This window comes from Lichenostomus cassidix, chromosome 23 (genome assembly GCF_008360975.1).
Source record: "Lichenostomus cassidix isolate B80296 chromosome 23, HeHo_3.0, whole genome shotgun sequence".
In the NCBI taxonomy this organism is placed as follows: Eukaryota; Metazoa; Chordata; class Aves; order Passeriformes; family Meliphagidae; genus Lichenostomus; species Lichenostomus cassidix.
In genome coordinates, this window is record NC_139503.1 from 6,355,964 (window position 1) to 6,383,954 (window position 27,991).

General features: G+C 44.4%; 1 protein-coding gene and 1 non-coding gene across 3 annotated transcripts; both read left to right on the forward strand.

Annotated features, from left to right (window-relative positions):
* The first annotated feature begins 1,019 nt into the window (after positions 1–1,019).
* Positions 1,020–27,938, forward strand: PPP1R8 (protein phosphatase 1 regulatory subunit 8). 2 transcript variants are annotated; one of them, XM_085081083.1, is made up of 8 exons: positions 1,032–1,142; positions 9,110–9,177; positions 14,373–14,433; positions 20,232–20,385; positions 20,987–21,207; positions 22,938–23,082; positions 24,274–24,338; positions 25,411–27,938. In XM_085081083.1, exons 1-8 carry the CDS (start codon positions 1,071–1,073, stop codon positions 25,762–25,764), a joined length of 1,140 nt encoding a protein of 379 aa, XP_084937209.1. In that variant the 5' UTR covers positions 1,032–1,070; the 3' UTR covers positions 25,765–27,938. The 2 variants fall into 2 exon arrangements, with proteins under 2 accessions (XP_084937210.1, XP_084937209.1); XM_085081084.1 differs by lacking the exons at positions 9,110–9,177; positions 14,373–14,433 and having other exon boundaries at positions 1,020–1,142.
* LOC146427913 (small Cajal body-specific RNA 1) lies at positions 16,804–16,968 on the forward strand. Its single transcript, XR_014856348.1, has one exon.
* Positions 27,939–27,991: the final 53 nt, after the last annotated feature.

Consider the following 27,991-nt stretch of genomic DNA (forward strand, 5'->3'; position numbering starts at 1 on the left):
GCCTGATTTTTCAGAATGAAATTACCTGAAAACACAAAATTCCTTTCACAAGAACATACCCAATACTCCTGTGCAGAGTCATGTACCGTAGCTGATCCCAGAAAAATTAATCCCATGCTTCAGAGCAGCATTGGGTCAGCTTTGACTAGCAGTTCTAGCCTTTTGCAAGAACTTCGAGCCATTGATGAGCCTGTATGATAAAATCTGACTTGAAAGCACGGGAACGCTGTGCTGTTCTGCCCTTTTTTTAAAGTATTTGTTGGAAATGGAAGAAGCTATTGATTTGTGCCTGCTGGCTGCCAGGCAGAGAGTCCTTTGGGTGTCACACTGCCTTATAACTACAGAAGTGCATAGCTCCTCACCAAGCCTAAAAGGGACCATTATTCGTAGGCGCCATCCTTCCTCTAGCCTGTTTTAGTCCTCTGGAAACTGGAATTGAGGACACAGATTGCTGTAACTTGACTACTTTCTCGTCTCTGCACATCACTGATCGTGGCAGTAGAACTGCTGTAGACGCTATTTTTAACAGTCTTCACTGATGTTCCCCAGCTTGAGAAGTCAACGTCAGAAACTCCCGTGGCTGTTGCTGCAGTATTCTGGCACGGTGTGCCTGGCTCTCAGATAGGTGGGCTACTCTGGGAGTTTTTGGAATCTTTCTGTGTAGTCTGGCGCTTGCCGTGAGAGCCAGGGGGATGAGCGAGCCTGGCTGTGCCGGCAGCGCTCGGGGTGCGGGCTCCGAGCAACAGCCCTGGGGCAGCTGCGGCGTCCAGGCTGACACGGGAGAGAGGCGGTTCTTGACACGTTCCGGTTCAGCTCTGTGTGCTTGTACCGCAGCCTTGCCCCGTGCTCTGCTCGGCCAGAGGCGCTGTGCCCGCGTTCCAGGGGCGGTACCGGAGCAGTCCCCGCGTTCTAGGGCAGCCACCAGTCAGCAGCTCCGGAGCCGGGGCGATCCCGCGGGAGGCGGGGCACCATCAGGCCCCGCCCCTCACCGCCCCGCCGGCGGCGCGCGGGGCACGCCGGGATTGCCGCGCGCAGATCCCCCACCTCCCATGGTGCCCCGCGCCGGCTGAATGGGGCAAAGCCAAGATGGCGGCGAGCGCGGCCCCGGCGGGCGGCGGGTCCCTTTTCGAGTGCCCGAGCTGGTGAGCGGCGGCCACGGCCGTGGGGGATGAGGGGCGCGGGGTTGCGCTGCCCAGGGCCGCGGAGAGCTGGCCGGGCCGACGGGGTCCGGGCCCGCCCGTGGTTCTGCGGGTGCCGCCATTGACAGCGCTGAGGGGGCCCCCGGGCCTCCCCGTGGTGCCGGGGATTTTCCCAAGAGCTCAGACAGAATACGTGATGTGGTAGAAATGAAATATTCTGCACAAGGGGTATATCTCGTACGGGAAATCTGTCAGCTGGAAACTAGCCTGGGATTTTTATTATCTTGAGTTAAGAAATCAGAGCTGAGTGAAGTGTTGGAGAAGAAGCATCGCGACCATGCATTTGGCTGGGTTAGAGTCTTGGGAAAGCCCGCGTCGGAAGGGATCCCTGAAAAGGTCCTGGCCCGCCCTTCTGCCCGGAGTAGAACCTTGGATCAGGGTACCCTTGTTCGTATGTTCTGAGTGTTTTGATGCATCATTGAAGAGATCTTGGCTCTGCTCTCTTCTTTGGGTGCCAGAGCATTGGAATGAGTGCAGTTGTATTTTAAATAGCACAGACCATTGCACCTGAGAACTGGAGCAGTTGTGTGGTCCAGCCGTGCCTGTCCCTGCAGAGCCCAGGTTGTCCCTGCACTCTCAGCTGTGTTGTACCTCTCAGTGATTTGATAGGGCTCTGTGTATGAATGCGTTTTAGTTTTGACCTGGTTTATTAGTGCCTGCTTCAGTTGGTTAAGCCATTTAACCCTCTCATGGAAAAGAATTGCTCATGTGTTTTAGGGTCTTATCTGTGCTGAGCATACATGATAATAAACATCTACATGAGGCAGGATGGTGTTCCATAAGATGATGACACAAGAGACTAGATAAAGCCAAAAATTATTCTGGATATTCAACTTGAAACTATTATCTATATTGTTTTTTTCCTAGTATTTTTATACAGCAGTGATCGAAATATGCATTATATTCCACGGTAAATTGGAGTGACTTGTGCTTTTGATAGATGTAGATGGAGCAGCTGGGAAATTACAGCTTGTGAAATGCTCAGTCTCAGCAGCTTGCATGCTATTGCAGAAGAATTCCTAAAGAAATTCCTAAATTACTAAAGAAATCCTATCTGGAAGGGAGAACTGTAACTCCTGATTAACTGTGAGGGCCTCTTCAGGTACCTGTTTTGTGTCTTTAGCTTCAGCAAGGCAGGGTCTGACAGACAGAGTTTCCCAATGTTCCTGCTCTGGTTTGGTTCTGAAGCACAATCCGTTGTGGTGAGGGAAAAATGAGGTGGGATCTGGGAGAGGATCCAAACCTAGGAGTAAAGGGGCATGTTTGGGTGCCAGGTCCTGTTCTGTTCTCACATTTTTAAGATTTTATGTAATTCGCTTATAGCAACCTGAATGTCTTTTTACAATAATATTCCAAAATTGTTCTTGGCTACAGCAGAGTTCTTGTCTAGACTCTCTCCTTGTATGTTGTGAGAAAACTTTTTATTTTCTCTTGGACTCTGTTGTATGTACAACATAATGGTTTTAGGGACCAAATCTCATAATTTGTGTGATTGTACCTGTGAAGTAAAGGAGTGCCTGATAGAGTTTGATCTTGTCTAATTGGCACGTACAGGCATGGCAGGTAATACCAGTGAAAGATTTGTGGTTTTCCTGAATGCTTCTTTTGAAACCCCAAAGCTGTTGTTTCATAGGAGTGAAAATGAAAAAGTAAACTAGCGGGAAGCCAATCTGGAGAGCTTCTGGTCACAGTGTTTGTGTTCTGCTAAACAGTGAACCTAAAACGGGAAGTGTTGGTTCATGCTGGCTGGTGATAACCATGGCCTCATCCCTTAGAAGCAAGGAGCTCTCGTACCAGGTGGATTTATTTATTTCTGGTTATTTTTTTGTTCTGCAAAACAAATAGAATATATTTCATGTTAAAGCTCTGGATGCCTCCTGCTGACATCTACTGAGCTACAGATTCCAGCTCATGGTTTTGAAGTATTTATTCCTTTCAGAGTGTACAGGTATGATCTGCAATCAGTGACGATTGGTAGGAATCCCAGGTAGGATTCTCCAGAGTGGAGGTGGTTTGCAGTTGCAGACTTGGACTAATGGTGGTGTTATTTAAAGCTCTGACTTAACAGGGTGTAAAAGTATCCTGCAGGAAGCTTGGTCTTACACAACCGCCAAAAAGTCCCCTGTACAGGCAGCATTGTAGGGCTTCATTCCAAGAGCGTTGGGTGACCAAAAGGATGGAGTTGCAGAGAGTGTTCACAATCAGGAGCAGCTTCTTCTGTAGTGAATTATCTCCAGTCTCATCAACCTCTCTTAAAATCAAAATCACAGTCTTTACCTATCTATTTCTTTTCCTGCCTCTAAGGAAAGCTGGCTGGGAGCTGCAAACACCAATCATATGAGAAATACATCTTAGATGTAATCAAAAGGAGTACCTTTCTTCCTTGCCTTTAAGTTGCTGTCCGTGCTTTTGAGGTTTGCCTCCATCATTGTACCTGTTCTTTCATAACTTGGATAGTATTTGAGTACCCCATTTCCAGAAAAAACTTCTGCAGTGAAATTCCCAGTTTTGATCAGATTTAAGTTGTGGCTTTAGTTTTTGTGCTGTTACAGGTTACTTCTTCAGAATGCATAAAATATTTATTCTTTCTTTCCTTGTGGTTCTAGCAGCTAAACTTGCTTAAGACAGATGAAAAACAATGGTTGCCATCCGAGTAGTACTTGCTGATGCCAGAACATGTTTATGCTTGTACTGTAACTCCTCTGTACATGTTAGCAAGGATCTGGGCTGTGCATTTACAGTTGGAATAAAGATGGAGCCAATACTTCCTGTAGATTAAAATTTAGCCATGCCATGAGATTAAAAAAAAAGTCTTTAGAAAACAATTACATACTCTAGTTTGATTAAGACTTGCAAATCTTCTGAGATGGCTTTAGGGAGTAAAAGTGATTTCTCTGAGGTACAGATTATCTGTTGTGTAGTTGTGAAGTGACCATCAGATGTTTGATGGATACTGCCTGCCTGTCCTTTTGTCATAGTGTAACTTGCATTTGGAATTGTGACTCTTTACTCTGTCTTGACGCACCAGTAGTGGGGATCTCAGGTTTGTCCTGGGACAGACATACATTTGAAATAATTTGTTTTGAAGGCAGCAATTGTTTCTCTTCAGTTTCTTTGGCCAAAAACTAGCTGTTCCTGGCAATGCTTTTACACAGATTTCTGGAGAGGATGAGCTCCAGAGTTTGTGAATTCCACCCTGTCCTTGAAGTTGGTCATGAAGGTGTGTATAGTAGTCACAGAGGCCAAGATTTTTAGGAAGTGGCTAAATTTAGGTTTCTGAGTCCACGTTGAGAAACCCAAATAATTGACCTATTTTTAAACTAACACAATAGAATTAAGGCTGTCCTGTCTATGTCCTTAGTAGCAACAACTCAAAATTTCTTGTACTGACTTACTTCAGTCAGGCTGCTGAGTTTCAGCTGGATATGGATACTTGTAACCCTGTTGGCATGTCAGCATTGAATCTGCCTTATGGAAGTTGTAAAACTTCAGTTCTCTGACTTGGCACATTCTGAAGTGTTAATGGTCTTGTCCTCCTCTGAAATGGTTTATCTTTGTTACAGAGACATGGCCTGGCCTGTGGAGCATGAGGTGAAGAAAGCGAGGAAACAATTTTCTGTTTCTAGCACAAAGATTTCTTTGGTTGTAGGTGTTTTAATCTTCTAAAAACCTGTGTTGGAACTTGTTTTCATTCACTGGTATCCCTTGTAAATATTTAATTGCTGATCATTGTAAGCAGTTGACATCTTGTATAAGACCAGCAAATCCATGCATGCAGCTGCTGTGGGAAAATCTAAGTGTCGCATGTCCAGCTGCTCAGCCGTGTAGGGAAGGGACTAATTATTTAAGGCAGGAAAGCAGAGATGCTGTGTCTGCCAAAGGCTGACTGTCAGATGGACCATCGCTCTTCAAGACTGTTTCTCACAGGACACACAGGAAATTATCATTTTAGGAAGCACTAGAGGATTCATACAAGAGCCATGCATTTATAAGGAATTGACTTTGAGGAGGTAATAGTTGAATATAGTCTGTGCACCAACCTCATTAGTGTTGCAATTTTTTATTAATTAGCTTGGCAAAAGTGACCACAGGACTTCTTAGTGACATAAGTGTGATCAGCAGCTTAAAAACCAGAGTATTATCCAGTCCTTTTGGTATAATATGAAGACCAGGACAGTAAAGCAAGATAAAATACAGAAATGTATGGTGGAAAATAGAGACTAAAACCAAGAATTTCTTCTTAAAGCCAGGAAGTAAGTATTCAGAAATAAAAGTACACAAGTTTATATTCAGAAATAAAAGAACCTATGCAAGTACATAGTCTGAACACAGGATGACCATCAGTCCACCAGTAACACACGACTGTTCAAAAACCAATGAAAACACTAATATTGTGCCTGATGGGTAATATTTGGGGGCAGTCCCAAGCACATCTACAGGCTGGTTGGAGAATGGATGGAGAGCAGCCCTTAGGAGAAGGACTTGGGGGTGTTGCTTGATGAGAAGCTCAACATGCCCTGCACGTGTGTGCTGGCACCCAGAACCCCCTGTCCCCATGTCCTGAACTCATCCCCCACTGTGGGCAGCAGGGGAAGGGGGGATTCTGCCCCTCTGCCCTGCTCAGCTGAGACCCCACCTACAGAGCTGCCTCTAGCCCTGGGGTCCCAGCACAGGACGTGGAGCCTGTCTCTGCTCTCGACCTAGGCTGGAAGAGCTGTGGGTGTTCACCTGGAGAAGAGAAGGCTCCAGGGTGACCTCAAAGCCCCTTCCAAGGCCTAAAGGGGCTCCAGGGAAGCTGGAGAGGGACTTTGGACAAGAGCCTGAAAGGACAGGACAAGGGGGGATGGCTTCCCACTGCCAGAGGGCAGGGTTAGATGGGATACTGGGAAGAAATTCTTTCCTGTGAGGATGGGGGGGCCCTGGCACAGGTTGCTCAGAGAAGCTGTTGCTGTCCCTGGATCCCTGGAAGTGTCCAAGGCCGGGTTGGATGGGGTTTGCAGTAACCTGGTTTAGTGGAAGGTGTCCCTGCCCATGGCAGAGGGTGGAATGAGATGATCTTTAAGGTCCCTTTCAACCCAAACCATTCTGGGATTCTATGTGTGAGGGAGAGAAGCGTCAGTTCTGTTGTAAAAGATGCTCATGAAAATGCATAGTCTTTGTTACTTGTACTTAATGAAACTCACCTTTACTTTAAAAAAGGAATATTTTTTTATAGCTGAAGGGAAGAAATAAGAAAAATTAAAATGGAAATTAAAGGATGTGATAAAAAAATCAGACAGAAATCAAGCTGTCAGAATAATAATGTCTTCCTGGTAGGCATAAACATCACAGTCCTGTCGTCCTTTATTTCTGTAAGTAAATTACACTTCCAGTCTATCTGCTCTCACTCTGAAAATATGGGATAATCTTATGAAACAATTGTTCCATTGTTGTTCACTACTTAATACTAAATTTCCTATTTAATTCAGTGCCATTTGAATTAATTTTTGATGTCATAAAACCTGAAGTTCTCTCTAAAATATTTATGGCATTGTTCTCAATTAAATTTTTTATACAGTTTCCAAATTTCACTGTATTCCATAGAGACTTTGTTCCTGAGTAACCTGAGTAACCAAGGGAACTGAAACAAGCCAGTAAAATCTAGTTCTGTATGGAGTTGTATTGTAACAAGAAAAGGTGCACAGTGCCAAGGTGAAGTTGGGCAAATGCGTTAATCCAGGTGGAATGCTTTGTTCAGTCGAAGCAGCCACATTTCTAAGCAGAAATCTTCCAGAAAACACAGTGCAATTTTTTTTTAATTTTTTTTTTTTTTTTTAAATTCAGGAAAGATCTCGAATCATCTAGTCTGAACCACAAGCTTTTTAAACTGTGTTTCTTACAACTGGAAGTTTAGCAGAGGAAATTGTCACCTAACCAGATTCCAGTGCTGGCTTGGGCTCAGTTCCTGTGGTGTACGTTGTGCTTTGGGAAAGGCACATCACTTATTTCCATTACTGGTGCACACGATGAGCAACAGCTTTGTGATCAACCAACATCTTGGTAAGAGGAGGATTTTATTTATTCTGATTTCTTTTTATAGAAGAGAACATAAAACCAGCCAAAATCTTTGAAAACAACAGCTTAGAGGGTTTCCTTTCACAGTGTGCTAGTGACCAATAACTTGTGCATAAGCCAGAAGTATTCCATCTTCTTGTGTACACTCTGGGCTTTGGCAATCAGGCACAAAGTGATTTTGGGAGCTGAAGGCTCTGTCTGGGTGGTCATGCTAAAACCAGAACTAATCTCCACAAATTTTCCAAGTTTTCTGTGTTAAAGTTTTATCCCACCATGTTGAGTCACAGTGCAAATGATGTAAGTGTTGGAAAAGGCACTCAGATCCAGGGCTGTTTTCAGATCCAGGGTTCCTTGCTTTTTGTGTTTCACACAACAATGTACTCTGGTTTTGTCCTGTTCATTGAGGGGACAAAGATAATGGATACTTAACTGGTTTTTTCCAAGCTTTTGAAGATACATTCTCCATTTTTTTTTCTCTCTTGCCATCCATGAAGGTATCCATGCCAGTTATCACCCTAGTATCTCCTTCTTGACAAGAGAACAAGAGCTAATAGAGCATTCATGATGTTAAAACATTGTGTGTTTATAGTTTCTTCCTTCTGATGTCATTGCTTTGTCAGCTGTTGAGGAGTGTTCCTCTGATTCTTTCTGAACATGGTCATATGGCTCTGGGTCTTTCCTGAGTGGCAATAAGGGGCCTGGAACTTCTGTAGTGTTTTTGTGTTTCAGGTGGTGTTTCCTTAGCATGGACTCAACAGTGCCAATTCGCAGCTGCTTGAGGATGTTTTCTCAAGCAGCAGTTCAGTGTAATGAGATTCATTTGTAGCATTTGAATCTAATTTGAGTTTCCTGCGTAACTGTTGTCATAAGTGGTTTTCCTCATTTGTTTGTTAGCTCTTTTCTTTCAGACTGCATATAAAGAAAACAGAGTCCTCGCAGAGCCCTACTTTTTCCTGACTCTAAGTTATTTGCATTCTCCTGCTGGTGTAGTCTTTCCTTTCCCCACCACACTTTAATTTCCACAGGACGATTTCATAATTTTGTCAAAAGCTTTTTTAAAAAACAACAGAATAGAAACCTTGTTTACATCCTCCTACTTGTCTTCAAGTAAGTCTGGTAGATTCATAGAATCCCAGAATGGTTTGGGTTGAAAGGGACCTTAAAGATCATCTCATTCCACCCTCTGCCATGGGCAGGGACACCTTCCACTATCCCAGATTGCTCCAAACCCTGTCCAACCTGGCCTTGGACACTTCCAGGGATCCAGGGGCAGCCAGAGCTTCTCTGAGCAACCTGTGCCTGGGCCTCCCCACCCTCAAGGGAAGAATTTTTTCCTTATGTCTAGTCTAACCCTGCCCTCCTTCAGCCTAAGGCCATTCAAAACCCATGTGAATTCTATCTTTCAAGTATTATTTTTAAATATTATTTCAATCAAAGATGCAGGAAGCTGTACTACAGATACTTAGCCCAGGCTGCTCTTCTGTCTGGAAAGGAACAATCAAGAGAGGTGTTGGGTGTCTTGAATAGTGAACTGAGGTTCTGCAGGAAATGCGTTTCCTGTCCTTTTGAGGAAAAGGACAAGAGTTTGCAAAATGAAATTAATAGCAAGCAGATTTGTGGCCAAATAGTGGAGAAGTTGCTTCAGCTATTGGTAGATGATCTGTGAAATGGTTTGTGTAAAATTCTGTGAATGCATAGTTTACGTGGGTTCTTAAAGCAGTTTCGTTTCATGGCCATTTAAGTGGTTAGCAAGTATGGCTCAGGATGTCTTTGAGTTGGTACCTGATGGGAACTGCGAGAGTTCTCCTGTGTGAGGCACCTGATACTGGTTACCGAAGGCAGTTTTTATTTTGCAGAAGGTTCCTTGTTTGGAACAGGCTTGTCAGTTTGATCTGCCTGATACAATTGTAGAAGACTGTGAAAGGTAAGTAGAGTTCTTGACACCATACAGCAGCAGCACTGCTCTACTGATTGCATAGTGCTTTACTTCTCCAGGAGAAATGGTGTAGAGAAGCATGAGTACAGTATTTTTGGGCCACTGTGTAAATAGTTCACAGCTTGTATGCAGGTAAGTTCATCTTGCAGTAAGAAAACAAAAACAAAACATTAAAAAACCCCATAAAACCCCAAAACCTCAATACCCCATTAAAAATATTTAGAGTGTGAAAACAGCCCATTTTGTAGCTCCCCATCCATTGTACAGATGATGATCAGCAGTTCTGGAGTAGATGCCAGTTGCAATTTCCTACTCATTTATCCTCATCCACAAATATGCCCACTTTCTGTTGCAAACAGTCAACTCACTTGGCTAATAAACATCAGTTTTACCCAAATACCATGTTAACTCCCTTCACAGGACATTCAGCTCTTAAGCAGAAAAGAAGCTCTTTCAGTGCTTGGTTTTATTCTGTCAAACAAGATGTTTTTTCAGGACAGTCCTTGTCACTTTGGGATTTTTACCAAGACTGAAAGGAGCAGATTATGTCTTTTTCAAAGCAAAGTCTATCTTTTTCTAATCAAATAAAAAATGTTTCCGTGGCATTTGAAGAGCCATCATCCCCAGATATCATCAGTTTCCCAAAGAATGAGTGCTGCTGAGTGTTGGTTTGCAGACAAGATAGATGAGTATTGTGGGCTGGCTGTTACACATTTCCTATCTGTTCTGGTTCTGCTCAGTAATACAGCTCCTGCAGTGTCCTGAGGAGGGAACATGGAAAAGCAGGTGCTGATCTCTTTTTCCTGGTATCCAGTGATAGGATGTGTGTGAGGTCACATCTGGAGTGCTGTGCCCAGCTCTGGCTCCTCAGTACAGGAGATACATGGACTCCTGGAGTGGGGCCAGCAGAGACTGCAGAGATGAGGAAGGGGCTGGAACATCTCCCTGCCAAAGAAAGGCTGAGGGAGCTGGGGCTGTTCAGCCTCCAGAAGAGCCCCAGCTGAGAGGGGCCCTCAGTCTGTCCCTGTCTGCAGGGAGGGTTGAGAGCAGGGACCAGGCTCAGCTCTGTGGGGCCCAGCAATGGCACAGGAAGAACAGGCAGGAACTGATGGTCAGGAAGTTCCACCTGGGTTTGAGGAAGAGCTGAGCCCTGGTGCAGTGACCGAGCCCTGGAATAGGCTGCCCAAAGAGAGTGTGGAGAGTCCCTCACTGGAGATATTCCAGAGGCATCTGGCCACAATCTTGTGGTTGTGCAGGGAGGTGGGACCAGGTGATCCACAGTGATCCCTTCCAACCTGAACCAGTCTGTGATTCTGTGACAGCTGTGTCTGGGAGGTCCAGACTGGACATTAGGAGACATCTCTTTACTGAGAGGGTGGCCAGACACTGAACACAATTCCCAGAGAGCTGGTGGGTGCCCCAAGCCTGTCAGAGTTTAGGAGCATTTGGACAGTGCCTTTAATAACATGCTTTAGCTTTTGGTCAACCCTGAAGTGAACAGGCCACTGGGCTGGCTGGTCATTGTAGCTCCATTCCAAATTAAATACTCCACCATTTTCCCAGTCAGATCTTAACATTGCTGTATATCGTTTCCAGATCACTCCTGAAATACACTTTAAAATTGGCAGCATCAGTTGATATCTGCATTTTTGACTGTGATGGTTTTTAAGCAATAGGTTCTGAACTGTTAAGTGTAAAAAACTGGTATTTGAGTTCTCTTAAGAGTGCCTGGCTGAAGCTGCCTGGAGTTTGCAGTTTGTCAATCCTTTTAACAGTTCTTAACTTTCTGATACTTCCTTGAGTTCCTTGGACTCCCTGTTAGAGAAAAAAGCTCTAGTGTGGTGTGTATCCCCTCATTTCTTCTCTGATCCAAAAAATTCTTATAATGACACTGGTAATGCTCCTTGCCAATCATCTCCATTAATTTTCTGGAAGGCTTCATGTCTCCCCAGAAGCTTTGGCAATTCAGGAGGCAGTCAGAACATCCTGTGTCTCAGTCAAACTCACCCAAGTAGTGACCCAAGACCATCACAAATCAGTGCATTTGCAGGTGCTGTTTTCAGGTCACTCCCCAGGATGCTGCCCTGGGGAGGCACTGGGGACTGTGATGCACCATCTGGAAGGTACATGATTGTTTCTCATTTTCAAACACGAGCACTTGTGCTGGAGCCAAGTTGTGATAGGAGAGCATTGGCCTCGGGGCAGTGCTAAGGGCTGTCCCTGTGTGTTCTGTAGAGGGGACAATCTGCTGACCAAGTAACTCTTCATCCTTCAGAACAGTGTAGGAAAATTAGTTTAGTGGATATTATAGCACATTAGTTAGTGGAAAAGGATGTTTTTGTTTTAACATTGGACATAAGAGGGGAAAAGACTGTTCTCCTGTAACAGCATACGGCCAGCTTTCTAATGGACTTTCTTCTAGTAGATTTTTGCAAGAGATTTCCTTTCATGTTTTAGTCCTTGATCCATGAGGTGAGAGGTCTGACAGGACAGAGCATGTGAAGGGTTACTGATACTTCCGAATCCAGGCATTACTTCTGGTCTTTGGTGACTCTGGATCTGATTAATTTTGACTATAAAACTGGAAAATCTTTCTACTTTTTTCATTAAAAGGCTCTTCAGGTATCTAACTTGGGCAGCCACACTTGAACTGTGACATTGATTTAATCTGTTCTGAAGAGGTCTTCGATCAGAAATTACTTCTGTGAGTTTGTTTTCATGGTACCATGATCAGTATTTACAGCCTTCCTGTGTTCAGTGTTTTGCAGGAATAGGTAGATGGGGGAAATACTGCCTACTAAGGATTCTCTGTCCAAAAGAAGCCAGAGAATAGATTTTTCAAGCACTTTAATTCATAGCTGGAGGCACTACCTTGTAATACTGCTGGGCTTGGTTTTTCCTGTTCAAAATAAAGTTGAGGGTAAAGGCAGAGTAAAAATAACAGCAAGGATGAAACTAAAAATAGAGGGAGCAATGAAAAGTCATATCTGGTATATGGCAAAAGACAAGCATCAGACAGGATTCAGCTTTACAGAAGAGGAAAGGGTTGTGCTAGAGCACTTGGGAGCTCTCCTGTGGCCTGACAGGAAGTTGCTAAAATGTGTCAGAACACGCTGACCATTGAGTGTCCAGGAGATCACTGAAAGGAAAAGCAGAGGCCAGACTGACTAAGAAGTAGACTTGTAGAATGAATTTATTGAAAGGTTTACCTGTTTGAAAAGAAGAAATTAGGGAAGTAGGTGTTGTTTGATCAGAGTAAATCTGGTGTGTGAAAACTGTCAAAAGTTGTGTTGCAGAGTAACCAGAACTTGGCAATTTCAGAGAAAGGGGGGAAAACAAGTTTTCCAGTGCTCAGGGGCAGAAAGAGGGAATACTGAGAAGTGGACACAAATCCGTGAAAGGAACCTTTCTCAATGAAAACTGAGCGCTGAGATCTGCAGGGCACACAGGAGGAGACAGCAGTGCTTAGGTGTAGCCTGGCTGTAACTTGCTGAAGCAGTACCTAAGAGGAGGCACTTCCCGGTCTGTGCTGGAGGGACTTCAACTCACCACACAGACTGTGTCCCACCTTTGGGGGGAACTGTGACCAGTTCTGCTTGCTGGTCTGTCCCTCACACCACCATAATCCCATTTCTAGAAGCAGTCACCACTTCTGCAGGTTGTGCTGGAGCTTTGCTTCGGCTGTTGTTTTTTATTCATCGAAAACAGTAAGAGTCAGTATTAACCGTATACTTGTTAGAGTGGTATATCCACAGTTTTGAGAAGAGCCTGGCAAGAAAACTTGTGAAAGTCCCAAGTGGTAGATTCAGAATGGGCCAGAGAGATCTGGGCAGGCTGGTGTAATGGATTGGAAGCAAGAAAGGAAGATGCTTAGGAAAGAAGTGAAGTAGAAATAACAGAAGACTTTGTTCTTATATGAAGTTATCGAGGGGAGGTGACCTGGCAACACAGAAGAAACCATCAAATGTAAGGCACATCCCAGAAACGTGAACATCTGTATTTAACCCCCTTCAAACAACTTCAGCTACCAGTGACCTTTCTTTCTTCTCCAGCCACCCTGAGAACATTGCTGCCCATTGTCACTGTTCCCTGGGCTGGCTCCATGCACTGAACAGAATGGGAACGGGATCTTTGCGGAGTTCCTCAGCAGGGCAGTGGTGCAACCAAGAACTAGGTCACTGCTGCTGCCTAGAAAGCTGGTCCAGCTGTAGAGACAAACCGCACAGATGTTATCTCTGAGGAAGTACTAGAGATGCAGATTCTGAGATACCTGAGCAGGAAAAGATCCTTCGCTACCAAGAGCCAAAGGATCCTGTGTGGTGCAGGGCAGGGTATTGATACCACAGCAGCATCCTGGGTTTGAGCACTGTAAATGCCCAGTATGTTTCTGCTAATCCCTGTGGGTTTGCCCATGTGCTGGCTGTGCACTGCTGAGTCCCTTGGGCCTCTGTGCTCCCTTTGCCCAGGTGGGAATAACACTGTGACAGGTGAATTTGCTCCACAGGAGGTGAGCAGGAGCAGTAGGGCTGGGGGAGCTGATCTGCTGTTAGTGTGGAATATGGTGAGGGAGGATTGTACTGCCAAAAGGCAGGGGCCCCTCTAGGACTGTAGTCTCTTCTGTGTTACCTGTGTTGGCAGGGAAGTGTGATTGTAGGTGAGTGTAGAGGAATGCTAGCTATTGGCCAGCACTTTTATAATACTACAGGTGTGTGCAGAGCCCCTTTGAGGTTTATGCCATTACCATCCTAGAGGGGAAGGGTGGTAGAAGTTTCTGTTTCTCTCAGCAGCCAAGGGGTAGAGATGTGCTGTTTTGAGGGTGACTTGAGAAAACAGAGCCCTTGAGCAAACAGTCCCAGTCTCTAGTTGTCGGTCTCTTCCTGCCTCATATCAGGTTCTCTCAGGAGCTGCTCTGTTTATTGTGTAAATCAGCTGTTTTTTATCAGGAGAGATAAAGCTTGAGATGCTTCATGTCCTGGTACCTTCACTCTTACCATAAAAATCTTGGTTTATGTGTTGTCAAAAGGAATCTGCAGGGAGGAAAAGGAAATTATGGGATCTTCATGTTTTCCCCAAAATACTGTTTACATTTGTGTAGCCTTGGTCTGTAGCTCGAGCAGCTCTAATACTAATAAAATTTTTATTAAATGTGTTGATACTATATTTATCCTTTCTTTATTTTCCAGGGCAGGGAAACCACCACCTGGCTTACACCTGGATGTAGTCAAAGGAGACAAACTCATTGAGGTATGGAAGTAGGGTTTAATGGGTTTGGTGTATCATGTACATAAGCACCAGCAGTAGAACATTCCCCAGCATCTTCCACACTTATTCATAAGTATTTCCTTTCTCACATATATTCATTATCTTCAAATCAGTTTGTTTTGCTCTGAAACAAAGAATGAAGTGACTTTCTCTTGCCTTTGCTTTAAGGCAGCCACATGCCATGCAGTGCTTCCATCAGTTAAACCTCTTCCCTTTGTACCACTTGTTTGAGAAACCTGTCTGGTCAGTTTATTTTTTATTTTGCAAGAGTGCTGCTCTGTCCTACAGTGTGAAATACAGTTTGATTTTTCCTCCCATGTTCAGGATCTGTGAACAGTGTTGTGATCAGCAGAGATACAGCGAGTTATTTTTATTACAGCACCACCTCATTCTCTATTTCCTATTTTGTCTTATATCACACTGAACATAATAAATAAAGAAAAGTCTCTTTAACATGGTTGACAGAGAACCCAAACCAGTGAATGTATTTCAGCTGAGAAGAGACTCCTAACTTAAAGGTGAATGAAACAGAAATGTTTCTGGGCAGCAAAGCTTTGCAAAACCAAGCCAATGTTTCTGAACAAAACTTTGGAAAATTAAGAAATCAGTGTTATATCAATATCTAGACAGCTTAAGATCTTGGCTGGTATTTAGTGTATGCTGCCACATCGAGCAGTATTAAGTGTTCCTTTTGGAGTCTAGCAGGAGAGATTTACTGTTTGGAATTTGGTTCAGTAACCAGTATATTTGCAGTGGATAGGAAAACAGATAGAGATGTCACAAATAGGTGCCTCACAAATAAATTTGTTTTTTCAGGCCAGAAATGAGGTTTTTCTTTATAAATGTGGCTTTTCTTTATAGCCCATTGCTTTTTTGAGAGAGTGCTCTTACTCTGGCTTTAAAGACAGAAAATTGGCTAAGCCGGTCTTGAACTAAGAGATCTGTGGTCAGCTTTAATTGGAAAGGAGTTAGATAGTGCACATAGGCACTGCATCTTCAGAGCAGCTCTTTGGCTCATGCGAGGCATTGCTGAGTTGGTTCATGCCAGCACTGAGGACACTCTCCCTCAGCAGCACTTCCCAGCGCTTCTGGAACCCTTTGCACTGCATTTGTCTTCAACAAGGGCCGTGTTTTGTCTCCCCTGATACTGTTACATGTTCAGAATCATGTTCCGAGCTCAGTGAGCTGCAGTAGGATTGTTCCTGCACTCAGCCTTCTCAATCCCGTCCTGGCAGCAGCACCTGAGGTACGGATTGCACTTGGCACTGAGTTTTCCGGTATTTCTTTCAGGCTATGAATGAGATTTAGGGATCAAAGCTACATGGCAGTGACTTTGGGGTTTTTGGTATGTGGCGGGTGGCTAAGCATAATGCAGCCGTCCTACATGGGGGATTGGTTCTGCGGGGTTTTGCATGCCACGTTTCTTTTGGATTTTTGAGCGTGGACAGAGCTTTAGGCTAAAACTCTGAATGAATTGCTGAATTGCTCCTCAGGTGCCAGGTGAATGTCAATCATGGGAGTCCTGGTCAGGACTGGGAAAAAAAGAAAAATACCATATGAAAGCTGAGGATGCTCCACTGGTTTTGGCAGTGGATGAGAAAATGTGTTTATAAGTCGACAGCCGGGACCACTGTCGTGGTGCTGTCAGAATCTGAGGCTGTGCTGCCCACAGCTGGCAGGCCCAAGCTGCCTCTGTGAGCCTGGTGTCTCTGTTTTGGAAAGGTGGGTGGTACGAACATCCCAATTCCCTCTTCCTGCCATCCACTCTTGATAACCTGAAGAGCTTCTCTTTGCTGCCATACAGAGCACTGAGCTCTGTTAGCAGCCATTGCCACAATGCTGTGTGGGTACTCAGAGGTTCAGTGGAAGAAGGGATCACACAGAGGTCTGGGAGTGCCTGTGGGGCTGTGTTTCACCTGCTGCTGTAGGCTGTCAGTGTTGCTGAGCTCAGTGAGGCACAGCTCACCTGCCCTCAGCGTGCAAGGCTGGCCCAGCACAGGACCTGTGTGTGCCAAAGAGGCCTGGCTGGCTGCCACTCTTGGGGCTGTGAGGCACCGTGGGAAGAGCTGGCTCGGTGGGCAGCTCTGGCAGGCTGTTCCATGAAGCACACACACCTGCCTGCATAGCTGCATTGTGGCCTTGCACTGTGTTGGCTTTAATCCTCTAGTCTGTGGTGGTTACCTGAAACAAGGTCCTGTGTGTATGCATCGCAACTGTGGAGCAATGAACAGCACTTGGATGTGATGCTTGTGTTTCCCTGTTCAATACAGCTGGCAGAGAGCGTTTCTGTTTTGTCTTTTCTGGTGGCCAGCAGTAATCAAGGAAGGTGACTGTTAAATCCTGTGGGTTACTGAGCACTTGATACTAACCGAGCTATCGGTGTCCCAGCCTCCTGCAGAGGCTTGAGGGTCACCCTGTGATTGCTGGGTCTGCAAAGTGCAACAGCAAAACAAGCCATGCAGTGTTTAAGCTCAGTGTGTGAAGGAAGACGCTGGGTTATAGCTCAGAGGCACAGAACATTTTGAAAACATTATCTTGAATTAGAGGCAATAAAATTATTTTCTCTGTTGATGATTTGTTGCAATATTTCCATGAATTTGTGTTTTAGCACAATCTCTTGGAAGTGCTCTCCAGTCAGGGCAGTACTGTTTGTGTTTAACAGGTGCAAAGGAAAACTTAAAGTATGCTTTTGGTTTCAGTTGTGGGCAAGAATGAGAAATTGTTTGATCAATTTTTATGGTAATTGAAATCATGAGGTAACTACTTGTGGAGCTGAGCACTGTTTGTGGAGGAATAAATCAGCTTCCACTTGTTATCAGAGCTGTGTTTATACAGGACTTATTTTCAAATTTGCAATAAAAGGAAAAGTTAATATCTTTCTTACTGTGTGGAATCATAGAACTCACTAGTGCAAACATGTTGAGTGTGGGAAGAGTCAGAGTGCTGAACAGAATTAGTAAGGAACTGCAGAACACAGGATATAAATCCAATGCTGGGAAATTGAATCCCCAGAAAACCTAACGAGGGTTCCTCAAAAGATGTGATGTAACAAACATTTAACAGTGTTCTTGGATCAATAGCTGGATGAAACGCCTCTAATCTTAAAGGGAAGGTACTAGAAAGACTCATGGACTGATGGTTAAGAAATGCAGGGGAAAGCTTCACAAAGGCACACTGATGTGTAGAGCATATGGAGGGTGGGTGGAAGGGTCTGTTTACAGGTGGAATAAAAAAAGGTGAATTAATAAAATTCAACTAGAAAGGATTGACGAGACCTCATACTAGTTTAAGCTCTTCACCTGTGGCTTATACTTTCTGGTTAAGTCTGAGGGGTCTTAGGGAAACCAGCATTTTTGAAGAGACAGAAAGGGATGATCAAGTGGCCAGGTGAGAGCAGAACCAAATAAACTCAATATAGTGATTTCTCAGGGTTTTAATCTGAGTATACTGAGGCTTTGAAATGCATTGCTCTGCACCAGGCAGACCAGTTCAGGGAAGACACCTGCATGTTTTACATCTCCCTGTTGGCGGCAGATCACTTGCATTTTGCATTTGCACTTTATTTGTCAATAGACCATGTAGTTGCAGGTGAACTGCCAATTAAGCTGTCATTGTTGCCTTATGAAATGAGATGTGGACTCACAAAGATTTTTTTTTATGGTTAAAGTCTTAAGTATTGGCACTCTTTTGGATTTTCTGCCAGCCTATGTATCACTGAGGAGATTAATGGAGTTATCATTCTATCTAGCTGTTTGTTTTGACAGAACTGCTTGAAATTTAATAATCTTGTAGCACTGGTTGAAACTGGCCAGAGGTTTAGAAGTTACTTGGTCTAGTAGTGGGTGTCAGAGCTGATAAATACACACACCGTGATCACCTAAATCCTCTTTTTTTAAGAAGGCAGGCCAAAATATGTGAGTCAGTAGATTTCACAAAGCAGTCACTGTCATGAATTGGTGCTTAAATTGTATACCTTGAGTTGGTGGGGAATAAGACATTTAACAGAGTATTATTTAAAGGACCAATCAACTGTAAAATTGTCATGATCTATACAAGTGTGGAGTCAGGTTGTTCAATTAATTCTTCTAAACATGCTGAAATAAATGCTTATTACTGAATACCAGATGATGAGAACTTGCAGCATGGGGGCTGACAGCTATTCAGCAGAACGTTGGAAAATCCAACCTGGAAAATACAGAGCACATGTGTGGGGGAAAAATCAGAAAAAAAAAAACAGTGGGGAAGTGATATGTGACTTTAGCAGTGCTAAAGCATTGAAGTTCATAGTTGTTAGGCAGGTAATAAGTATGATTTGCAAGGTGATCTGTAGTAGCAGCTGAAGTCCACAGTGGGATTTTTGTCCTTGCAGATAAAGCAGAGGAGTATAAATACTGCGTCTTGTTCCAAGCTGTCCCCTTATTTTTTGTATGACTTGGGGGTGCCCCAGAATGAGTGACTGTGTGGGTGCTCATTGTGTCATCTGATAGCTCAGAAACCTCAGCCCAGCCCCCTCGACCTGGTCACACACCGGCTGGATGTAACTGAGCAGATGCTTTGTACCTGGCAAAGTGAGGAGCAAACACCTGCTTGGCTGGAATGCTGCTGCCACGGAGAGAGATTCTCAGCATCACTCACTATAGTGCCTGGGATCCAGCCCACTGCAATGGGGGAAGATTAACACAGGAAAAAAGGCTTTGCAAGGCAAAACCTTTGCTCAGATGTGTGACAGTGGGATTGAGGAGAGGACTGAATAACTGAGAATGCAGGGAGGCAGGGGGACAAATCCAGGTGCTTAAGCAGGCAGAATGTTAGTTCATCTCAGACTGTCTCATGGAAGCAATGCTCTCCTGAACCAAGATCTGGGTTTTTTTCAATGGAAAATGTATCCTCAGCATTCCGTGGATTATGCTATTGAAATGTGGGCTTTGATAAATGTTTCAAAAAGCAAGAGAGGCCTGTTAACAGATGCACTGCCAGCCTTTGCCTTGTGCAGCTGGAGCAGGAAAGTACAGATTGGATGAAGTTCTCGGGATCCTGTACAAAGGTTCTACACATGCCCTGCTCAGGTACTGCAGCATTGAGATGCAAAGAATTCCTTCAGCAACATGATCTGGTAACAGAAATACTGTACGACATTGTCAACATGTCCATCGCTTTACAGAGGTGTTTTATGTCACTGACAATAAGGTTTGTAAGATCTTTTTTAAAGAAGATACTGGAACTAGGATGAAAAAAGAAGAAATACTGGAAATTAATGGTTTACTTGAATAGACTAATACGGATTCAGATCACACCACATAGTATGGTTTTGTATCTTTACACCGGAGGTCTGAAATCTCCTATAGGTTCATTTCTGTACAGAAATATAATTTTTATGTCCTTTATCAGATTAGAGATCACTGAGCATGGGTTCCTATCTTAGACCAGGCCTGAGGTCATCCATCAAGGAATGTGTTAAAATCTCTGGGCGCAGATGTCAAAGATCTCTTGTATGCGACAGTCTGATGCTTTGAAGAGTGACTGTCCTTCCCAGACTGTTCAGTGTTGGCTGGTAAAGAAGGGAATAACTGAGACTCTCCCAATATTCAGCTGTTCTCATTTTACAAAGAGCAGATTTGAGTTTCTGTATTTAACAGTGCCAGGCTAAACTGAAATATTGATGAGCTGTTGATGCATTGTTTTGAATTTGCTCTATTTATTCACATTCTTGAATTTTTTTCAGGAAGATCCAAAAGATTCTAGGAGTCTAATATGCTTCTCTGTTTGATATTCTACCTCAGAAACTCATCATTGATGAGAAGAAATACTATCTCTTTGGGAGAAATCCTGATCTGTGTGATTTTACCATTGACCACCAGTCTTGCTCTCGGGTCCATGCTGCCTTGGTCTACCACAAACATCTCAAGAGGGTTTTCCTCATAGATCTAAACAGCAGTAAGTAGTGTGGCATTTAACCAGACAGAAGAGCTATATTTCAATGCTTAAACATTCTTAATCTGACACACTTGTTCTTTTTCCATTGTTGTCTGCACTGTGGCAGATGGATATAATCAGAATTTGCATCATAGGGAAAGATAGACAAGGGTTAGGGCAAAGGGGAGTTTGCTCCAGTCAGGCTACAGCTGCCTCACTAGGTGTTTCAAATATTTCTAACTCATAAGAGGCTAAAGGAGAGAAGGAAAGTGACTTGGCCTTCCCATCACAATTTTAGTGAAGCCTTCTTTTCTGGGGGTGATTTCCCAAGGTCTAAAACCTGTCAGGTGGTTTTTTTGCACTGTCTAGACATAGTACATTGGGACCTGCAGGAATACAGAAAGTAAAGGGTGTTTATAATTTATTTCCATGACTTTTTGAGGACTTCTGATGTATGTTATCTCAGTTTTCGAGATGGTGGGTCTACACAGCTGATGCTTTCAGCAGTACCTCAGTGCCTTGTACCTTGGAACAATTGTTACAGTTCCTGAGATTCTCAGACTTGAACTGGAATACCTTGATCCCAAGCTCACCAAACTATTTTGCATTTTGATGTCCTCAGCACATGGCACATTTTTGGGTCATATCCGTTTGGAAGCTCACAAACCCCAACAGATCCCCATTGACTCTACGGTTTCATTTGGAGCCTCCACCCGTGCATACACTCTGCGAGAAAAGCCGCAGACACTGCCATCAGCAGTGAAAGGGGACGAGAAGATGGGTGGTGAGGATGAGGAGCTCAAGGGTTTGCTGGGGCTGCCAGAGGAGGAGACAGAACTGGACGTGAGTATGATGGCACACTACCTCGGTGGCATTTCAAGCTAGGACAGCATTCCCCGCTTGTTTGCATAGAGTCATGGAATAGTTCAGTTTGGAAAAGATCTTTAAGTTCATCAAGTCTGTAAATCTTAACACTGCCAAGCTGTTGCAATGCATCTCTGAAGACGAGGTTAACTCATGTTAATAGATCCCTGGGGGCAGAGTGGAGTGAAACTACATGGAATGACTAATGTTTATAAATCCATGTATAGATATGTAGGATTTATTTTAGAACCATTTGGTTACAATGGAAAGGAGGTATGTAGCCATTTTGGTTATAATTATCTATAATAATATAGAAAAATAAAAATACAAAAATAACACTTAAGAAAATATATAATGAAAATAAAGAAAGGATAGGAGTAGAAAGATCTCACCACACATGGGTCCAGCAACAAGCCTTGATGTCCACTGGTTGGAGTGATGGTTGCAGCCTTTATCCATGGGAGTGAGGGAAGCCCCCAAAACAGAGTTTAATGGCTTTAGGTGGAACCTCTCCTGGGCAGGGCAACAGTGTGTGTTGCAAGACCGTGGATCTCGTGTAGTCCTCTGGTGGCAGGCCCAGTCTGGGGGCACCTCGGGAGTCTTTGATGGTTTATAACCCTTGCAAGACATGACCCTGCCTCTCACATTAGTGCAGTTGAGCTGGTTATGCCCCATCAGAGGGAAGAAAACCTTCAGCTCTAGGTGGGAATGGGAATGTGCTGGTACCTCCCAGTGGGGGAGGAGTCAGAGGGTTAGGGGTTGTAGTTTTACAACTGAGCCAGTTGTGTGAGGCAGGACATTGCCCTGATAAAAAGCATTATCCCACCTCACAGGATCTGCTTCTCATCAGCCTCTTCCCTTATCTGGTTCAAAACCCAGCTTGTTGCAAAACACGAGTTAGGGTTGATTTGACATGGTTATCCTCTCGTGCTCACACCCTCTGCACCTGGGCTGTTCCTTTGTGCCTGTCAGCAAAGAATCCACTGTGTTTGCAAATGGCCAATTGTTTAAGCACATTTCAGTCTGTCGCACAGGCCCACAAGACCCTAAACCATGTCCTTATGTGCCATGTCTAAATGTTTTTTAAATACCTCCAGAAACAGTGACTGAACAATCCCTGGGTAGTACTTCCTTAGGTTCAGGTTCTTAATTTCTTGGCTATGAAGATAGTCAGAGGTGGTTTTTTGCTGTCAGATACACCCAGACCATCTCATCTTCAATGATTCGGCTGTGATCATGCTGCTTCCCAGAATCATGGACCTAATAATCTTACTATGCCAGTGGTCATTTTACGAAGGTTTACCAGGGACATGCTCTCCTGCTAATATTGTCCCGGGTGAGGGCTGGTTTCCCACACTGTTCCCATTGCCAAATACCTGTGAATGCTGCCCTGTTCCCTAAGTTAGCTAATGAAGAGGGAGAAGGAGTGTCTATGGCATTCACAGATTGAGGATGTGAGGAAGGACCTCTTGGAATCATCAAGCAGCTCAAGCAGGGCCACCTGGTTGCCCAGGATTGTGTTCCATTCTAAATATGTCTGCAGAGATCCTGCAGCCTCTCATTGCAGCCCTGAATCTCTGCTTGTTCCTCAGGGTCTGAAGTTGAAACTAAACAATGTCCTGTGGTCTTCTAATGTGCACAGTCATGTAATTAAATCAGACTTCATACATTAGTTGCGTAAACTCTTTTATCTCTAAATTTGTCATTAGAATCTGACAGAGTTTAATACAGCCCACAACAAAAGGATCTCCACACTGACCATTGAGGAAGGGAACTTGGACATCCAGAGGCCAAAGCGAAAACGGAAGAACTCCAGAGTGACATTCAGTGATGACGATGAGATCATCAATCCGGGTAAGGAGTTCACTTTAATCCTCAGTTGATGCCCTTCAGGACCTCCTGCCAGTATTCTCATAGGGATTTCTCTGGCTGCATATGCATAAGGAGAACAGAAATTTGGCAGTCAGTATTTAGGATCTGCTATTTCACAGAAGCGGCCGCCAAGTCTCACTGAAGTCTGTGACCTCTTTCCATTTCTTGGGTTCTACCTGTAAAGTAACCGCATGCTCTGAGCAGGATGGGGATATCACACTCAGCTTCATTGTTCAGTACTTTGTCAGATACTGGAGAAACATCATGGGTCCAAAAGGAGGAAGGTGGTTTACATTTTTTGCCCACTTTCGAATCTCAGTGGGAACAGAACTTGTTTGCTTTTCATCTGTCGCTTAATGCTTTCCTTGCCTGTTGCCTCTGGGATGTCTCAAGCTCAAAGGTTTTTGCTAGTTTCCTGCACATCTGAACTAAGTCATCCTCAATCCTATTCAAACTGATGCATTTGAAGACGTATCCAATTCCAAATTAGTCCTTTTTTCTCCCTTAGCTGTTCTGTATTAATGGCATTCTTATCAATCATACTTTATGTGGATAATATTCCTGTTCATACGAGTAGCTAATTAATGAGCAAGCCTTTTGAGATGAAATATGAAATGAGCGGGCAGTGTGGAGGTGGTTCCTTTGGCATCCAGAGTGATCATTTTGGTTTATAATGTGATACAGTTCAGTGCTCAGAACATCCTATTGCAAACGCCAGTCATTCTCATTGCAAAAAAAAGATAATTTTTCCAGATCTGTTTTGGAGACCCATGCTGACTGTTTCTGACTCCTTCAAGGCCCCCCGAGGACTTTAGAGTCTGGCTGCTGTGCCTTTAGCACATGCAGTGCCTTGTCAGCAGTAGCTTTTAGCCCAGACTTCAGCCTGTCTGATCCCAAACTGCCCATCCAGCTTCTCCCCTTCCCATTCTCCACTTGAGGGAGAGCCTTCCTTACCAGGATGCCTGATGAGCCACCTGGAGACAAAGCCCCTGGGTGTCTCCCAAGGCCCTCTCTTTATCTGGTCACACTTAGGATTACTGGAATGGAAGGTGCTGGAGTGCTGGCTTTGGGAGAAGAGGATCTATTTCAGTTTTTCTTACAGACTCCTTTACCCCACAGAGGTTCTGTTTTTCCCATGTGCTTTCTGAAGACATCACTGTTCTTGCTTTGCAGAGGATGTGGACCCATCTGTGGGGCGGTTCCGGAACATGGTACAGACAGCAGTGGTCCCGGTTAAGGTACAGGGTGACTCCCAACTTTTCTCATTAGCACATTACATTAATGAACTTACTTTATGATTTATGAATTGCACCTTAATAACAGAATGCTTCCAGGTGGAAGGTGTTTCATTGTTAAGCAGAAGTCATGCCTGTGTTTTCACAGTTGTCTTTTTTAGCAAATTTGACCATTTCCCTTCAAACCCAGCTTTAGCTCTTTAATAACACATGGGATCAATGGTGATTTTTTTTTCTTTCCAAAAAGCAATACTTTCTAGAAATTCAGTGCATTAGTTCCAGGCATCAGATAAAATTGTAGGAAATGTGGAAAATAGAAAGGAAAAACAAGAGAGCTTATTTATTTAAATACGGTGTTCATACGTTTGTGTAGTAGAACGAGCAGGTTTAGGTTTTGCTCCAAGTGTGTTGCCAGGGTTCTATTTAATTGGAATATGCACGGAGGAGGGAAGATCTGCAGAACTTCAGAGCAGCTAAGCCACTGTGTAACAGCACTTTCACTTGTTGCTGGTGTAGATTAAACATCATGTGGAGAAGGACACTATTCCATAAACCCAGACTGCAGGAGAAGATTCCAATGATCAGGAAATTACCCAAGTGATCTTGAAGCCACAGTTTCTTTCTGTGGGGGAGGGAAGGTTTGTGTAATAGCGCTCTCAGGCACAGGGTGGGATTCTTGGGGTGTCCTGTGCAGGGCCAGGAGTTGGACTCAATGAGCCTTGTGTGTCCCCTCTAACCCAGGACATTCTATGACCTACTCAGTCTTTGCTCAGGACAAGCTCAAGGCTCGCAGGAGTGTACTGGAGGTGAAGAGGTGCTCAGACTTCATCTAAGTGACACCTGAGTGTCAGCTTTTGTCACCCTTCCTGCACTGTGCCTCTCTAAGTGTTCATTATTGTGGTTTTCAGGGGAACCCAGAGGAAAACTTGTAGGACAAAGATTGGGACATGGTCTGTAAGCACTTCATATGTGGCAAATTTAGGTGCCTTTTGGGGGAAATGGCCTTGGCACGCAGTTTAAATAGGCTGATGGGTTAATGCACTGTGAATAATTCTTTAACTACTTCCATCTACAGAAGAAGCGCCTGGAGAATGCAGGCTCACTGACCACGGATGACTCTGCATCACGGCGCATGCAGAGCTTCCCCTACAGCGGAGGATTGTACGGAGGGCTGCCCCCCACCCACAACGAGGTGGGGTCGCAGTCACATGGTGTCCACGGGACCGCGCTCATCGGGGGGCTGCCCATGCCCTACCCCAACCTCGCCCCCGATGTGGACTTGACTCCAGTTGTGCCCTCCACAGTGAACATGAACCCAGCTCCAAACCCTGCTGTCTTCAACCCTGAAGCTGTGAATGAGCCCAAGAAGAAGAAATACGCCAAGGAGGCCTGGCCAGGCAAGAAGCCGACCCCCTCCCTGCTCATCTGAGCTGGGCTGAGGGAGGGTGGGAGTTATCACTCCAGAAACTTTCCATGTGCGGAATCATCTTTTTAAAATTTTAGTGTCCTAACAGATGTAATACCAAGATTGGAGAAGTGAAATATCCTTTAAAGATCTGTCTTCAAATGTTTTTATATGTCTGTTGAAAAAGAAAAAATACAGCTCCCATCTCCTTTTGAACCAAAACCCCTACAGCCTTTTCTTAGCCACCACTGTCCCAGATGTCTTTATGCTGAGTTTGGATCCACAAGTCAAAGGGGCACACAATTTAAGTATCACTTATGGCATGACTCTGCAGGTCTATGTATTTCAGTGCCAGGCTCGCTGTGGTGACACTGTTCCTGCTGGACATGCTCACAGCAGGGCAGCTCTGTCAGGAGGAAATGTTTGTGGGGCCAAGCCTTCCAGAATCCCATTGGTAGGAGTTGTAAAACTTGCAGAATGTGGGTCAGCTTTTGTTTTTTGTATTTTCAAAATCCCGCCAATGTGGGGTATTCTCTTCTTTTTTATTACTATTTTTAGTTTGGCTACAGCTTGTTTTAATTTCTACATAAAACACTAGAGCATGCCATGAGTCACGAATTGAGATGGATAAGCAATATGTGGGTTCCTTAGCTTTGTTCAGTGCTGCAGGATGGGGTTTGTGGGATGGATACAGGGTGCGCAGGTGGAGGGTCAGAGCATCCGACAAGGACAGGCACTGTGTGCACTGTGCCATGGTGGCTCCCCTGGATAACTCAGGGTGAAGTTAACACAGTAGAGTTTCTTTTGGACTTGGTGGCCCTGTAGCTTAAATAGTTTCATTTTTATTTGCAAATGGAACTTGTAAGCTTACAGTATATGAGATTCAACAAGACATAAAGCTGGGAGAACTGGCATGTTCCCCACACACAAATATTTTGGCTGCTGGGAACAACAGGTGAGAATTATGTGCTGCTGAGAGCCCCAGTAGGAATTCTTGGTAGACTTGGGTTGTTGCTCAAGTCCTTCAGTTCTTTGGGTTTAGGTTTGAAAATGATTCACATATTCAGACATTTACACTAGGTAAAGCCAGAGCTCTGTTATTAACTTTACTCTGGATTTTTGTACACTCTCTTATGCAGTTCAGCCACACGCCACATTCCTTTGTTCTTTGGGGGATACAGGAAATACGCACCAAAATGAGAGCATGTACCTGGCTGTTCACTGTGTGCAGGACTGCAGCTACCTGGGGAAGTAGTGCCAGGTTGCTGGATCAGTGCTGTGTTCCAGTGACCTGGGGCTCTGGATGGTGCTGGATCAGTGCTATGTTCCAGTGAGCTGAGACACTCGATGGTGCTGGGTCAGTGCAGTGCTCCAGTGACCTGGGGCTCCGGATGATGCTGGATCAGTGCTGTGATCCAGTGAGCTGGGATGCTGGCTGCACCAAGCCTGTTTTGGACAGATGCTCCAAAATCTGTGTGAGTTCTGCTCTACAGATTAAATGCTTCTATCGTGTTCCTTAGATAAAATGGAGCCGGCAGCTGCCCAGTTCACAAGAGCCTTAGGTTTAGAGATTGCTTTGTTTCCTCCCCACACCATCACATCTAGCTCAGACTATACCATGCATGGATTCAGCACCTGCTCCACGATCCAGCTGCACTATTCTGTGTTTAAGTTGCCATTGATGATTCAGCCGTTGGGCATTTGTTCTGTTTCCCAGTGCTCCCACAATGACTCAAAATCTTCTTCTCTTTAGTCTGGTCTGTAGGATTTTCATTTCCCAGCCAGTTGCTTTGTGAAGGCAATTCTTTAGGGCAAGACTAGTCAGGACAAATAAAAGTTGAGCAGGTTTTCTCCTTTTTCTGTTTTGTTTGGGGGTTTTTTTGTTTTATTTTGGGGGGAGGGGGGTTGGGTTTGGGGTTGGTTTTTTTCTCGCAAGTGACTCTTTGCAAGGTTTTTCTTGACAAGAGAAGCTTCACTGCTTGCTGTTTCTTAAAGCTCTTCCCCTCCCTGGCTCTGAACCAGCTCTTATTTCAGAGCTTAGGGGCCACAGCTGGCCAGGAGGGGACAGGAACATCGAGGGGCTTTGTACAGACATTTGTACACTTGTGTAATATGTAATAGGCCTTTTCACATTTCTGTTGAGCTTTTTACCTGTAATCTTTACTATGTTGTAAATTAAATGCAGATTTTGCCAGGTTGGAGAGTGTATTGTGTTCGTTCCAGTCTGCCCTGGTACAGCTGAGACTGCACA